Raw genomic sequence first — 14611 nt, forward strand, 5'->3', positions numbered from 1 at the left:
AAGGCAAAAAAATAAAATCCCATTTTTACTTTCTTAAATGAAAAAGAAACCTATCTCCAATATACTTTAATTACAAAATGTCTACCGTTTTTATAAGAAACCTGACTCTATGCAGTAAATTAATTTACTGCTGTGGATAGGAATTATCAGATGGTCCCTAACTGCTGAGCAGGGAAACAATCATAATTATAAACAGCAGGGGGAGCCCCCGCCTTACTTCCCAGCCATGCAGAACTCAAGCAGCTTTGTTTATGACAATCCCTAAGCAGCCCAGACCACACTGAGCATGTGCAAGGTCAGGGTCAGGAAATATGTTTAACAAAGTTACAAGATGACAGCCCCCTGTGGCCAACTTTGAAAGCATAAATCATTTGTTTGATTAGACTTTGTGGTACAGTAAGTTCATGCTTATGATTAGTATACAAAAATACAGAATTTCTAGCCTTATTCTATTTTAGACTTTCCTTGTCCTTTAATTATATAAATACAGTTCTGTACTTGATAGACAAGAAAGTTCTTTTTACTGCTGTTGCTGAACTCCAGCTCCCAGCACGCTCAGATATAACCGTGGGTGATGCTGTACTGTATGCTGCCTTTATGATGTTGTCCTTGTCTACTGTTATATACCTGTATATGGAGACGTGCTATATATGATATTGTGTTTTAATACATGTATGCATGGGTGTGTCTGTATATTTGTTTGAAAGGGTATTTGTGTGGCAAACAGCATTCAAAGAAATAACAGGAGAGGCAACAAGCACTGCAATTACTGTTGTACCCTATGCACACTAACTAAGGTGCAATAAGTCTGAAGTGGTGCGATAACAATAAATAAACATGGATTGACTTTTCTTAAAATTCAGCCATTTTTTGACCACCCTGGTCCAGGAGGCCCCAAAAAATAATCTGTTTGGCCTATTAACCCCTGAACCAAACCAATCAATGATCCATTTTAGAATCTCTGTAGTCATTGATCTGGAATTACATGGGCACTCACTACCCACAATTCCACCAATCAGATTTAAGAAAGCAATGTAATTTGGCTATTCAACTTGTTTGCACCAGCCCAATCAGGACACTTTATTGGATCTCCTTGGCCCATAGACAAACACATTTGTAAGAGAGTACACAGAGTAATTGGTGTGAGTGTTACTGTTATTGTAAATGTGTTAATGTTATAAATTTGTGGTTAAAACAAAAGTAACGGAAATAATTGTAATGTTTTAGAATGGTGTTATGGTGTTAAAGCAATGTACGTTTAGTTGTAATGTCCACTAGAGTGGGATAGAGTACAATAGGTATATAAGGAGAGGACACACCCAAGGTGGGGTTCTTTTTCTCCTGGACAGGATCAGGTAGAGTGAGGGTCTCTTAGTAAGAAGTATTGGGTACTTCAGTTAGTTAGGGTAATTGCTAGTATGGGTAGCCCAGACCCCAACCAGGAGGTAGTGGCCTAGAGGCCATGTCTAAGCCAAAGAAAGGGCGTACGTTAGAGTTTAGGCCAGAGAAACCATCTTGAAGCGGGGACAAGAAAATTCTTATCTGGAGTAGGGCAAAGAGGTAAAGAGCGTATTTTGGACTGCTAGGAACAGAAGGTGGCACACTGGAAATTTCCTATCCTGAGCAGGGCAGGGGGACGTAGAGTGTATGCTGGGCTGCTAGGACCAGAAGGTGGTGCAAGTTCCTGGACCTTTGATGGTTGATGAGGGTTTTTTTGCTAAAGGGTTGAATTCTCCTTTAAGATTACAGATGTATTAGTGGTTTGAAATTGTGATTCTGATTTCCAGACTGCAGTTTGTCTTCATTAATCTGTACCCTATGAACAAATACTTTACACCAAGCATCTGGCTTTGTTAGAGTTAAGAAATGAATTATCTTAACAGATCACCAAATGTTTTATCCTGCAACAGAAGATGTTTTTCCATCCTGAGAAAACTGGCAGGCTTTGCAAAGTGTGACATTACCAAAAGCTTTCCTTAAAAACCTTCAGATGATCTGTGCAGTTTTTTCTGAGTTATTATGATTGTTTTTTTATTCCATAATCCGAGATGCAATCTGTGTCACTGTGTTGATGACCTGTAGAAAGTAATTCTGCATGCGTGGCTTTATTTATGGATGCCGGGATGCTGCACATTAGTGTGGGTATTCGGCAGCATAATCTAAGTGCAGCATCTGTTGTTGGAGAGCATTGCTATCTGTTAGCTGGAAGACGAAAGTAGAGGAGGCAGTCAGGACATACAAATGGGACTATACTGATTATACATGAAGGCAATGGGAACAGAGGAGCTTTACTTACACCCTCTGTTGTATTACCAATACCAAGCAGGCAAACCTCAGCTCTCTGCTATACTTGTCATCTATACATTGAATCAGGAAGGGAAGGTTCAGAAAAAGAAAATAAAAGCAATAGAAAAAAACCCATATCCCTATTTAAATTATGAGAAATAAAATATTACACTGTACTTCTAGTAACTTCATGGTGAGTTAAACAATGATTGGAAAGACAATCAAAGAAAAGTGCAATAGAGAGCAGTTACTTCAAACAAACAACCTTTCAGCTGAACTACAATTCCCAAACACTGCCCATGGCCACTGAACATATGATCATATAACACACAAATAAACAAAAAATAAACCTTCAGAAGAAAAGTCATTAGTGATGGGCGAATTTCTCGCGTTTCGATTTGTCATAACATTTCCCACGAAACGGCGAAAAATTCTCAAAACTTGAATTTTGATGACCGCAACAATTCACAGCAATGTTGACACCAGAATTAGTCAATATATATATATATATATATAGAATCAGAAGAAAATAATGTGCATTCTTTTTCTTTTGGTGGATGATTTGCTGCTTTTCTTGTTGCCAGATTTGATTAAAATGACAACAAATAGGCACAAAAAGATATTCCCCAGTAGAAATCAAAACATTCTTCTTACATAGAATCCCACTGCTTAGCTGCTTTCATTGGGCTCTGAACCACAGGGGTGGGATAATGTACAATATCAAAGAAAAGTGACAGAAGAACAATATATAAGGAAAGCAGTGAAACTACCCAGGCACAAAAACATTGTCTTAGCATGGGCTTTCAGCAGGGATTTTGTAACCATCCCACAGAAGGAAAGGGAAGAGAAGAACAAATAGGTACCGGAGGGTGGATGATATGAAAGGGGAGGTCAGAAAGTGAGTGAGAACACATGCAGAATCAGAGGGAGGAGATACAAAGGGAGATGTGAGGTGTAGAAACTGCCTTTATTTTGCTTTGAGCAGCCAGTGGACACAGTTTGTGAGTGTTTGAGGAGATGGACATGGATGGTTTGTGCTACTGGATGAAGAGGATACGGCAGGATCCTGTCCCACGATTATGGTGAGTAAACTTTGCAATGCATGAGCTTCTCCTTCCCTTTATTTCCACATTGTATTGTGTATTGTATGCAGCTGCACACCAGTAAAGCAATTTAATTGTGTGCTCTGGAGTGAGTAACAAGGCATGTTGAAGACATACAGCACTTTATCTGACTGAATATAATATCTCCAGCTTTACTAATGCAGGCAAGTTGTGCATGCATCTAGAAAAAGCATCTTAAAATAGAGAATCTCTTCTCTGAACAGCCCATGGTTACAGGCACTGATACAGCATGTATTATCCCTCATCTATCTATCTACAATCTACAAATGTAAGCATGCCTTTGTCTGTTTATTAACCCAACAGCAACCACAAAACCTATTGCAGGACAAATCACACACTCTTACAAATAAAGAACATGCCAAGCAGTAAAAGGGGATTCAGATTCCTCAGGGGCCACCTTAATTAATAGAAAAAATAAATAAATGGCACATATTTTTGTACTTAAAAGATTACTTTACAGAGGGGAATTGCTGAAAAGTAACTCAAGGAACGGTAAAGTTGTAAATAACTTGCATTATTATGTTGATTCCGTTTGACGTTTATAATTCATATGGCTTAATGAACATTTCTAAATATTTTCTTTTTTTAATAACAGATCCAGCTTCTCAAGTGACATACATTGGTCAGCGATGCCTATAATATCTGGAAACAGTGAACAAGACTATAATAACCTAAGCTACTCCTCCAGCAGCACCTTGAACCATTTCTTTCCAGTCGCTGTTGAATCCCAGACACTTAAAGGAGTAAAGTATCAAAGGGCTCAAAGGATCTATAACACAGATGAAGTCTATACAGCCAATCTGAAACGAGAAATTATTATTAATGTAGGAGGCATTAAATACCTCATGCCTTGGAGTACTCTGGATACATTTCCTATGACAAGACTTGGGAAATTAAGGTTTTGCAGCAGCTATGAGGAGATCATCCAGATTTGTGATGACTTTGATGAAGACACCAATGAATTCTTTTTTGACAGGAACCCTTGTGCTTTCAGCATGATTGTCAGCTTCTTGGCAGCAGGGAAGCTGAGGCTCTTGAGGGAAATGTGTGCCTTGTCTTTTCAGGATGAGTTAACTTACTGGGGTATTGAAGAGTCCAATCTGGAGAGATGTTGTCTTAGGAAGCTTTTCCAGAAACTTGAGGAACTTGCTGAGATCAGGAAAGAAGAGGAAGCCCAGAGGAACAGGGAGACCATATGTGTTCTTGAGGACAACTCCAAAGTTGGCCATTGTATGGGCAAACTAAGGGATATGGTAGAAAATCCACAATCAGGGATCCCTGGAAAGGTGTTTGCCTGCCTCTCTATTTTATTTGTGGCCACCACCGCTGTAAACCTATGTATTAGCACCATGCCAGACCTCCGAGCTGAGGAGGACAGGGTAAGTCTGAGAGCTGCGCCTTGTAATCAGCCTAGTCACACCACAGTTTACACCAGCATAAATAATCTTGCTGAAACCTGAATATTAGATGACATTTTTTCAGTGTAACGATAATTTTAGATTCTTTGGCCAGATGCAACTCAATGAGTAAAACGTAATGAGTAAAACGTAAATCATATTGGTTTATCAAATTAAATCTCAGTCTATAGGTTAATTCATTATTGAATTAGAAGAAAAGTTTTTACTCATCAAAGTGAATCTGGCTCTTAATTTGAATTTAGTCTCTCTTTTATATTCAGATTGAACAAAAATTGTTTATTTGGTTAGCAACTTTCTCAGATCTGTCCTTGGATGTTAAGAGGGAATTTACTAAAATTGTTAGGCAGTTGGTGTTTCCCATGTGGCGCTATCCACAGGGTTGAGTCTACACAATGTGTTGCCCTGAGGATCATTTTTTGATGTTGTCTTGCAATAACCCCAGGGGCAATTCTTTACCCTGCTCCATCCCGAGGCACTTTTTGCATTGCTGGCCCCCTTTGCAATGCCATGCTTACCACCAGAGAGGGTCCACGAAGGGACAAATGTCTAGTATAATAACTTGGACTTCAGCTCTTAAAGGATTTGTTCAGTATACAATTTAAAACTGAATAAATATATAGTCTGTGCAAAATAAAAAATGTTTTCAATATAGTTAGTTAGCCAAAAATGTAATGTCCCCTACAATGCCCCTACATTATTACTGAACAAACAGAGAAAGAAAACACTTGCCTTATTCTCTGATCACTACTCTGCATATGTCTAGTCCATATTTCTTATGCAATGGCAAAGATAAAAGATTTGATGCCTACCACGGTGTTGAGATCAGCATGCTTGGTGCCTCTGGTAGGCACCCTGGTACCAGTCAGTTGGGAATCCACACCAGTATTAATGAAACTAATGCTTTTCACAGGGTTGTACAACCACCATGGATTAGGTAGAGACATCATTCACCATCCCTGTCCCAGGTGTTTGTCAGTTGTTGTACACACTTGGACATAATTACAGAGACCAAAGATGGATTCATATTGTCCATATCAGTAACAAAAGAGGCTTTTCAGTATAACCCATCCAATGTATGTATACATTACCAAGCTATAGAACATTACATATTATTCTTGAGATGACAAATGAGGCAGAAAGTGATTTGTTTTTGTGAATAAAATAAAACATGATGACAGTTTTAGGTGCCACCTCCGGGGTTTGCCGTGTGCCCTGTGATGACAGAGACAAAAAAACTTTGCAACTAGTCATACACACTGTAAAATGACAAGAACAATTCAAATTTAAAATATAGGTTGCAAAGGTAATTATCTGCATGGGGAAAACATTAGTCATAGATTGTTTTAGACTTCAGAAGGTTCAACTTTTGGGGCCATGATAAGGAGCCTGCCCTTAAGTACTGTACCTGTGTCCTTCTTGCTTTCTGATTTCTAGAAGGAGAAATCAATCCAGTTTAGTTTAGTATGACAGGTACTTGCGCTAAAAGTGGTGGTTTAATGATAACCAGTTTTCCCAGCAGTTTTACCAAAATCTAGGTATCTTATGACACTTGCTAAAACTAGCTATTCTAAATCAGGTCAGCACAACTGGATGCTGGGGGCTGCATGAAGCCCACAAGCCTTACTTTAAGGCTCCAGGACTGCATCTGAGTTATAAGAACTCATTTTGTATGATATCTCCTATCAATATTTCAACAGAAGATGTCATAATGGGTCTGATAGGTAGTCCTCCACATCAACACAGTTAGACAGCATGGAGTGAAATGCTACATGGCTTATTTACTAATAGAGTGCAATGTGTATGTAAACTCATATGTTATACATGCATTTGATTGAATGGGGGCAAATTGTCATATCCTGTAGACAAGTGGTTCTTTGTTTTTCCCTATAATAATCACTATATTTAACTGTATAAAAAAGTTCATGTTTGTTTAGATGTTTAGAGGGATCATGGAGACCCAACCTAAACAGCATGGAGACCCAGTTTTGGGTTCTTATCTATAAAGATGTGTATGCCACTTTAACTCCACACCTCAATTTCCAGTCTATAACTACTGTACATTCCTGCACTTACTTCTTCTCAAAGTGCCTACTACTTAGGTTTCTCCTTTTGTCATTGCTTACACTTGTGTCCCACATTACAAATCTCAGGGATACAGCAAGTTGGGAACAATTTTAATTAAAAGTTAGCTTTAAAGGAGCATAATTTTTGTTTTGGAGGTATATAGAGCAATGAGAGATATCTTGTTCTTGACCCTTACATCCACTTTAAACATCATGTACTACCACTAGTAATGATTTGCAAGGTCATTAGAACAACTACTGTATACCCTTGGCTTGCACTTCAGTCCCCAAAGACTACTGCTACTTTTATTACCTAAAATATACAACTAAGACCAAGAACTGATGCAGAACCTTTAAGATCATTAATCACAAGGAACATAGCAGTGATACAAAACCCCTGGGATTTTCAGAATCTATTCAGAATTTGCATATTTAGAGTGTGCCCTGCAAGTAATGTGTTGGAGAGATTACTAAGCAATACGAAGCACACTTACATGGAGACTGACTACTTACTTTACTTACAATAAGCTGTTTGATATGCACACAGGTGTCCACAAGTTGGCAAGCAGAGCAAGGGACCCTTCAATTAGGTCAAAGACCCCACAGGCCCAATAATAGTTTATCAACATATACATGAGAATTTACTTAAGCATTTGTGGGACATGAGGTATAGTACAATGAAATGTTGATGTCAAATCTGCATTCCTTCAGCACTTGTTGTATTGGAGTGTAGTATGGTTCAGCAATATCTACAGGTGGGACTTCAGAGTTTAGTTTCTTTTTTGAGGCACAATGAATTATGTGTAATTGGGATCCAGTTATCTGTAATGTGTATAAGATGCACTGCTGACCTGGTATTACAGTAGGGCTCATGGCACTTGAGATATATGGGTGGACGAGTGTCCAGGTAAAGCAGGGCCGGGCCAAGCCATCCTGACGTTTGTCCTACCACTACCAGCTATTTTGAACTGCAGTTTACATTCAACAACTGAAGAACCATGATGTTTGTATCCCTGCTTTAAGGGTGCCATACAAGGGCCAGCACATGCCATAGCCACCTTTTCATTATTAACAGGATCAAACAATTGAAACAGCAGGAAGTGAATAGGAAATGTGGCTCCTCTTCATTTTCTCATCTGTGGATGTACTATACTAGTAGATATGGTGCATTGGCATATAATATTTTGAAAAAGGTCCACTCCCTGAACAGACCAATCTCCATAGGATATTGGTTTGGATCTTGCTCTGAAAATCATACTTTGGTTCATATATTTTTATTAAAGGATGTGGAAGTAAGGAAGTAAAATTCCTTGGGAGGTGTGTAAGATTGTTAGGCACTATCCTGTGAATCTAATCGAAAACTGGGTCCCATTCTTTGTAAAAGAAAATAAAACAACACATACATTAAAGGGCACCTATCATTGATGTCCCCACTGGAGCTGGTGGATCAACTGCTTTCCTATTTGGGGTAGGGTTGCCACCGGTCTGGTTTTGACCTGGAAAGTACAGATTTTAGAGGGGCTGTTTGACTAAAAACTGCCTGCCCAGTTTTCAAAATAAAGAAAACTGGGCAGGATTCCCTGAGATTAATGCGGCAATCAGCCAATCACCAATTGCCACACCATAACTCTGCCTCGATACATCATTGGCCCGCCCATCAATGTCACCGCCCCCTGTCCACAGTTGAGCGCAGCAAAAGGTTCAACCCCAGTTGGGGGAAACAATGGTATTTTGTGAACTCCCCTGCGCACTTCGTGCATGCTTGGGCCCCAACATGGCTGCTTCTTGGTGCAAGCAGTGTAATGCTTCCGAAGATAATTTTCTTTATAAAAACTATTGTATAGTATGAGGTTTATTAGAAATTCTGGTGCGGGAAACAGTTTTTGCATGATGGCTACAAGTTATTTGTCAGTGGTAAATGAGGAAATTTGTCTCTTGAAAATACATTGCCATCAGGCCCAGATTTAGGGCAGGGCCCGGCCGAAAAGGCACGCAAGGCAATCCGGCTGACCACTTGCGTGAGCATGTGTGCAAGCTTGAAAAAAGGAGAGGAGAGAACGACAGAGGGGAGGAGAACATGACAGAGGGATGGGGAGGGAAGGAGAACGCAACAGAGGGGAGGATAAGGTGACAGGAGGGAGTGGAGTAAGGGGTGCGAGCCCGGCAAGGGGTAGGCAGGACAATTTTAGAGGTAGATGTCCAGCACCCCTCTATTATTGCGCCCTAGGCAGCTGCCTCTTCTGTCTATCCATAGTTCCGGCCCTGCCCAGATTTATGGGAAGACCACAAAGGTGCTGGCTTAGGGCGGCATGTTGCCCAGCCGCATATTCTGCCTAATTTCTACATGCACTAAGGACTTGGCATATGACATACAGTATTTCACAGGCAACTTACATTTCTCTGTAGCAAGCAGGGCTGCTATGAGGTTTACACAGGATAAAGTGATACTGTAGTCAGGGCCCATGGCTAAGGGAGGTTTGATTGGTGAGTCACAGAATAGGAAGGGCTTGCACAACAATGGCTTAGGTGAAGCGTGGGTGGGGTTTTGTAATTACTAGGGATTGACCATGCCAAATCAAGGACGTGGCTATGTATGCAAGATTAATTTTTTCCATTTTACTTGGCAGGGTCCACCACCCAGGGGGCCAGGGTGAGAAGTGAGCTTATAATTAGGACCTTCTAGGGGGAGGGCCCTGCTAACTTAGTTATATGGGGCCCCATGATTACTGATGGTAGCCCTGGTAGTAAGCAATATCAGTCGTTAACAAGAAGGGCCAACATTTTATTCTGTATTAAAAAGGGATGTCATACTCCCTCTGCACATGAAGTTTTTTCACTTTCTTATGAATCAGCTAGCAGATTAGGCAGGTTTCCCTTAGGTCGAAACGTTGCACTTCATGGAAGTGTCTCTTTTTTTTTTTTTTTTTTATACTTCATTTACTATACGTATATGGAACTCTTAGTATCATTGGAAGGCAAGATGTGATCAGCTGCATGTGAAATTACTTGCATTTAATATATACTGTCGTTCATTTGGCAAACAGTTACTCTCTCCATCTGCAGGGCGAATTAGCCCCATCTGCATAGAGTATTTCAGATGATGATTGTGCAAGTGACAATACCATGACAAGCCCCACTGGGCCTTTTAAATCTCAAAAGGAATGATTTGCTTTCAGTCATTACTAGCCTAGACATGCACTTGTACATAAATAAGGCAGTGGTAGGAGAGAAAGGTTCATGACAACGTCAGTCAGTATTCCAGTCGAATGATATTTCAGTATTCCAGTCATTTTTGAAACAGGCTATGGACCCAAACATAGGCCTAATGCAAGTGATTGAGAAATACTGTATGATCATAAACAACTCCAGGTTTCTACATTTCAGTCTAGAATATCTCTTCCTTTTTGTATTTATTTGAACTGTAATTATCAGGAATAACCGACACTTGATATACTTGATCTGTTTATGAATCAATGATAAGAAGATATCATTATGACTTGTCTGTGACCCAGGGAACGTACCCATTGTGCTGTGGACTTAATTGTCTCTCAGGCTAATGGAGTGTTTTGTCTACTTTGTTTTTCCATGCTAAAAAAAAATAATACCAATTAAAATTGCCTTCAATTTGTCCCTCCTATGGGAATCATATGAAAATAGCAGTTTGGGTGATTCATATAGGAAGCATTAGTAGGGGGTAGTGGGAAACAATTTCAGGCTTGCACCTGTTTTTGAGCAAGAAGTGCAAGGAAATCATCTGCACAGATATTTCCATGCAATGACACTAGACTGCAAAGTGGGCAGTTGGAGGTGATTTCAAACATTTTGACATTGCAGTTGTACGAAGGACAAAAAACATGATGTGTCCTCTGTGTGCCATTAACCTTAGTATTTCTGCACAGGGGCTAATATAAGAGTACATCCTATCTTCATGTTTTATATTGTATGGTTTTTGATTGAATAGCCTTCATATTCTACTTCTTTCCAGCCTGCAGTGAACAATGCCACCTGGTTCTCAGGGTCACAGATCCCAGCAATAAGCAGATACAGATTGTCAGGCTGAAATTTTAGTCTTACATTTATTTTTTATTTTTCTATACAGCCACTTCAACTTCCATTCCAACTTCCACATTGCTGTAGCAACCAGATAGCGGCCTAAGTTCCAAGGCTGGTATCTGAATAAAGTACCCCTTATTGTAAAATATAAGAATATTTTAAGTCACTGAGGAGTTCCATGACCATATAAAAGCACAAGGCCGAAGGCAGGTCTTGGAACTCTGAAGTTACTTCTAATATCCTCATATTTTCCAACAAGGGGTACTTTATTATAATACACAAGTTTTAGTGAGTCATGTGACAAAAATGACATCACTACTCACCGTTTATAACTGATTACATCACTAATTATCATTTATCGACACCCTCGCAAAATGGCAATCATTGAACATGCTCTGCAGCTCTCAGTGTAGGATGTGAAGGGAACCAGCTGTGGAACAAATATCCATCGCAGCCAAGTTCCCTTCTAAAAATAGAAAGACGATTTCTGTCACCTTTAAAACAGATCTGTCTTTGATGTAATTATTCATTTATGAAGCCGAGATGCTGCAGATATTGCTGATATAGCACATTTCAACGTTACCTTTTTATTCTATATAATAGAGACCAAGCAAAACTCTGCTGCAGAAATGCTCTTCCATCCAGATTATTAATGTGAGACTGTGAGGTTCAGATTTGTAAAATTTGCAGATTTAAATCTGGGGGTCCGGCTGTTATATTAGGAGCTTGTGATGAACATTATTCAAAATAAATAAGACTGTGCTCTGCTTAGTGTACAAATCCAAATCCCCAAGAGTGAATACAGCAGTGCATCAATATATGGTTCATTAAGCACGTTAGTAATGTTAGTAGGATTAGATCAACAGATATCTGATAGGGGTTTGCGTCTAGGTAAATAATAGAGCTCATTTATCAAAGACCCAGTTCCATTATAAAGCTGCATTTACCTCCATTATATGTGGGGATAGAGCTCAAGTGGTTACTTCGTTGTTGAATGGTGTGATTCAGAGGAAGAGCATATATATTGTATATTTGTTTGCAGGGGCTAATTCTCAATGCTTTCACAAGGAGAGTTTTTAATCATTCACTCTTATATTGGAGTACTATTTTGTGGGGGGGGTAATAAAGTACCATTAAACCTTAATTATTCTCTACCTGTTGTGACAACAACCTCAGGTGTGTCGTTATATACAGGCCACCTGAAGATATATCCACTTGGCAATTGCAGTGCCCTATTTCTGCTCATATAAGTATTACATCAGAGGAACACCAAGAGCTTGAGGTTGCTTATGTGTTAATCACAAATGACTAGAATTGTTGGATATTTTTCATGTCTATTTCACAATGACATGTTTGGAGAAGTCCTTCCCTACAGTGATGTGTTGAATGGCAAAAAAGTTGACTGGCACCAACCCACTCCAAACCTGCATCCGGCTCGAACACTACCGGCACTTCTGTTTATAGACCCATGACTGTCCTGCCCATCTCTGGCATCATGAAAGGGGCAAGTGTCTATAAGTAGCAGCTGCCGGTAGCACAATACAGCACAGTGAGGGCTCAGTCACACAAAACATATGTATTTACCTTTCTGAAGCACTTACATAAGGGTCTGCCATCTTTTAAACAATAGTACTAGAATCTACTCAGCAACATTCTCTCACAATTAAATAAATGAACATTTACATAGAAAAGCTTTCATATTGATCAGTACCATATTCACATAAATGCTCAGGCATTGCTGCAGATACCACTATACTGTCATCCTGCATAGGGATGTCGCGGACTGTTCTGCGGCGAACTTGTTCGCGCGAACATCGGCTGTTCGCGTCCGCCGCAAGTTCGCGAACGTCGCGCGACGTTCGCCAATAGGCATTCGCGTCAAAATCGTTCGACCATTTGACCATTCGGTCGCTAAAATCGAACGATTTTCGTTCGATTCGAACGAAAATCGTTCGATTCGAACGAAAATCGTTCGATCGAACGATTAAAATCCTTCGATCGTTCGAATCGAACGATTTTCGGATGTTCGAAGTTCGCGAACTGTTCGCGAACTGTTCGCATTTTTTGCCGGTGTTCGCGAACGGCGTTCGCAAACACATTATCGGCGGTTCGCTACATCCCTAATCCTGCAGAGTTGTTCTGGATGGGCTGTTGGACCAGTTTCATTTTATCTTCTTTGTCGTGCCCTTTTTTTTATTTTTGATATCTTCTTGTTTATTACCTATACTGAAAGTTCGTCTTGCACAGCGTCACTGTAACTGGGAAGTGTGCCAGTTGGGTGAAAAGAGGATGTTTTGGATCGCTGCCCATATACATTGCTTTGTAGTCTCTGAATCTGTACTGCTAGGACTCTGTGAATCTGTACTACTGTGGCCTATGTATATGTAACAGTCTCTGCATCTATATTGAATGGACGATGCAGGTTTTGCATTAGTATAAGGCTAGAACTACATGGGCGACTTCAATGTGTTTTCGGCAGATCCGAAGCATTGCACCAAAAAGCAGATGTCATATCGGATGCAACGGTCATCCGTGTAGTTCTACCCTTACTGAGACAACTGTCAAGTCTACTGCCTAAGCATTATTTTGATTTGAGTCCATGCAGGAATTGTAGTGATAAAGGACTCTACAGGCAGAAGCACTACAAAGTTGCACTCTTTCTAGGAGCAGTACGGTGACAGAAAATTCTTCAATTCTAGGAGCAGTTCATGCTAGCAGACCATTTAACACCAGTGGCACACAACCTCCGCTTTGCCTTTTTATATTACTATTGACAGAAAGGAACCTGTTTTTTCAATGACACACTACAGCTAAAGGATGGAAACTAGTGTTTTCCTTCTTGGAAATCCTATTCAAGTCCTGTTTATCAAACATGTGTCCATAAAGTGAGTGAGACAAAAAGGAGAGGAATAGGAGCGAAGGGTGGGGCAATAGTTATTTGGGAACGAGAGTATGGCTGAAGTCAGAGGAAAACAGGGCAAAGAATCTGGAAGAGGGAGGGTAATTTAGCGTGGAGGTGGCCAGATGAAAGAGAGAGAGAATGAAAGGGAGAGGGAAGATTTGATATTACTTAAAGAGAAAAGTGTTGTGAAAAGGGTCCAGGTTTCTTAATATGATCTATCACATATCGATTGTGTAAATATTTTAATACTACTAATTAATCATATTTTAATACGAACAAAGTCTCAGTTTAATATGTCTGAGAATGAAAACAAAAAAGAATAAATAATAAATAATACATTTTTTTTTTTTTTTTTTTTTTTTTTTGCTGGGGTCACTGGGAAGAGAAGAATAGAAATGATAATAAATTAAACACCACCCACACAACATATGATCTATAACATGCTAAAAGTTCATTTCAAGGTGAACTTTAAATGCTGCCTAGTTTCAAGACAATGTTGTATTATTTGGGTTTCGATGAACTGATTAGTCAGTCAAATTAACCCCCATGGGAAACAATTGCCAGGAATGGAGAAGACATCTTTGTATTTCCAGCTAATTGCATTGCTCCTGGCAGGCTCATTATATCAAACCTGCTATTCTTTCATACCAAACCTTGGCTGACATTGCAGAGTTGTGCAGTTTTGTGAGTGGAGCAGGGGCAAATCAGTATCGCCCACCTGATTAATTCTACCTCTGTGCTTCACTGAGGATATCAAATAACTAT

General features: G+C 39.7%; 1 protein-coding gene across 1 annotated transcript in view; it reads left to right on the forward strand.

Annotated features, from left to right (window-relative positions):
* The first annotated feature begins 2957 nt into the window (after positions 1–2957).
* LOC108715436 (potassium voltage-gated channel subfamily G member 4) overlaps positions 2958–14611 on the forward strand; it is a 47562-nt gene continuing 35908 nt past the window's right edge. Inside the window, exons 1-2 of the mRNA XM_018260583.2 lie at positions 2958–3368; positions 4006–4789. Of these exons, the coding sequence (XP_018116072.1) occupies positions 4040–4789 (750 nt within the window). The 5' untranslated portion in view covers positions 2958–3368; positions 4006–4039. The remainder of the gene's footprint in view (positions 3369–4005; positions 4790–14611) is intronic.

The sequence above is a fragment of the Xenopus laevis genome, chromosome 4S (assembly GCF_017654675.1).
Source record: "Xenopus laevis strain J_2021 chromosome 4S, Xenopus_laevis_v10.1, whole genome shotgun sequence".
Classification (NCBI taxonomy): domain Eukaryota; kingdom Metazoa; phylum Chordata; class Amphibia; order Anura; family Pipidae; genus Xenopus; species Xenopus laevis.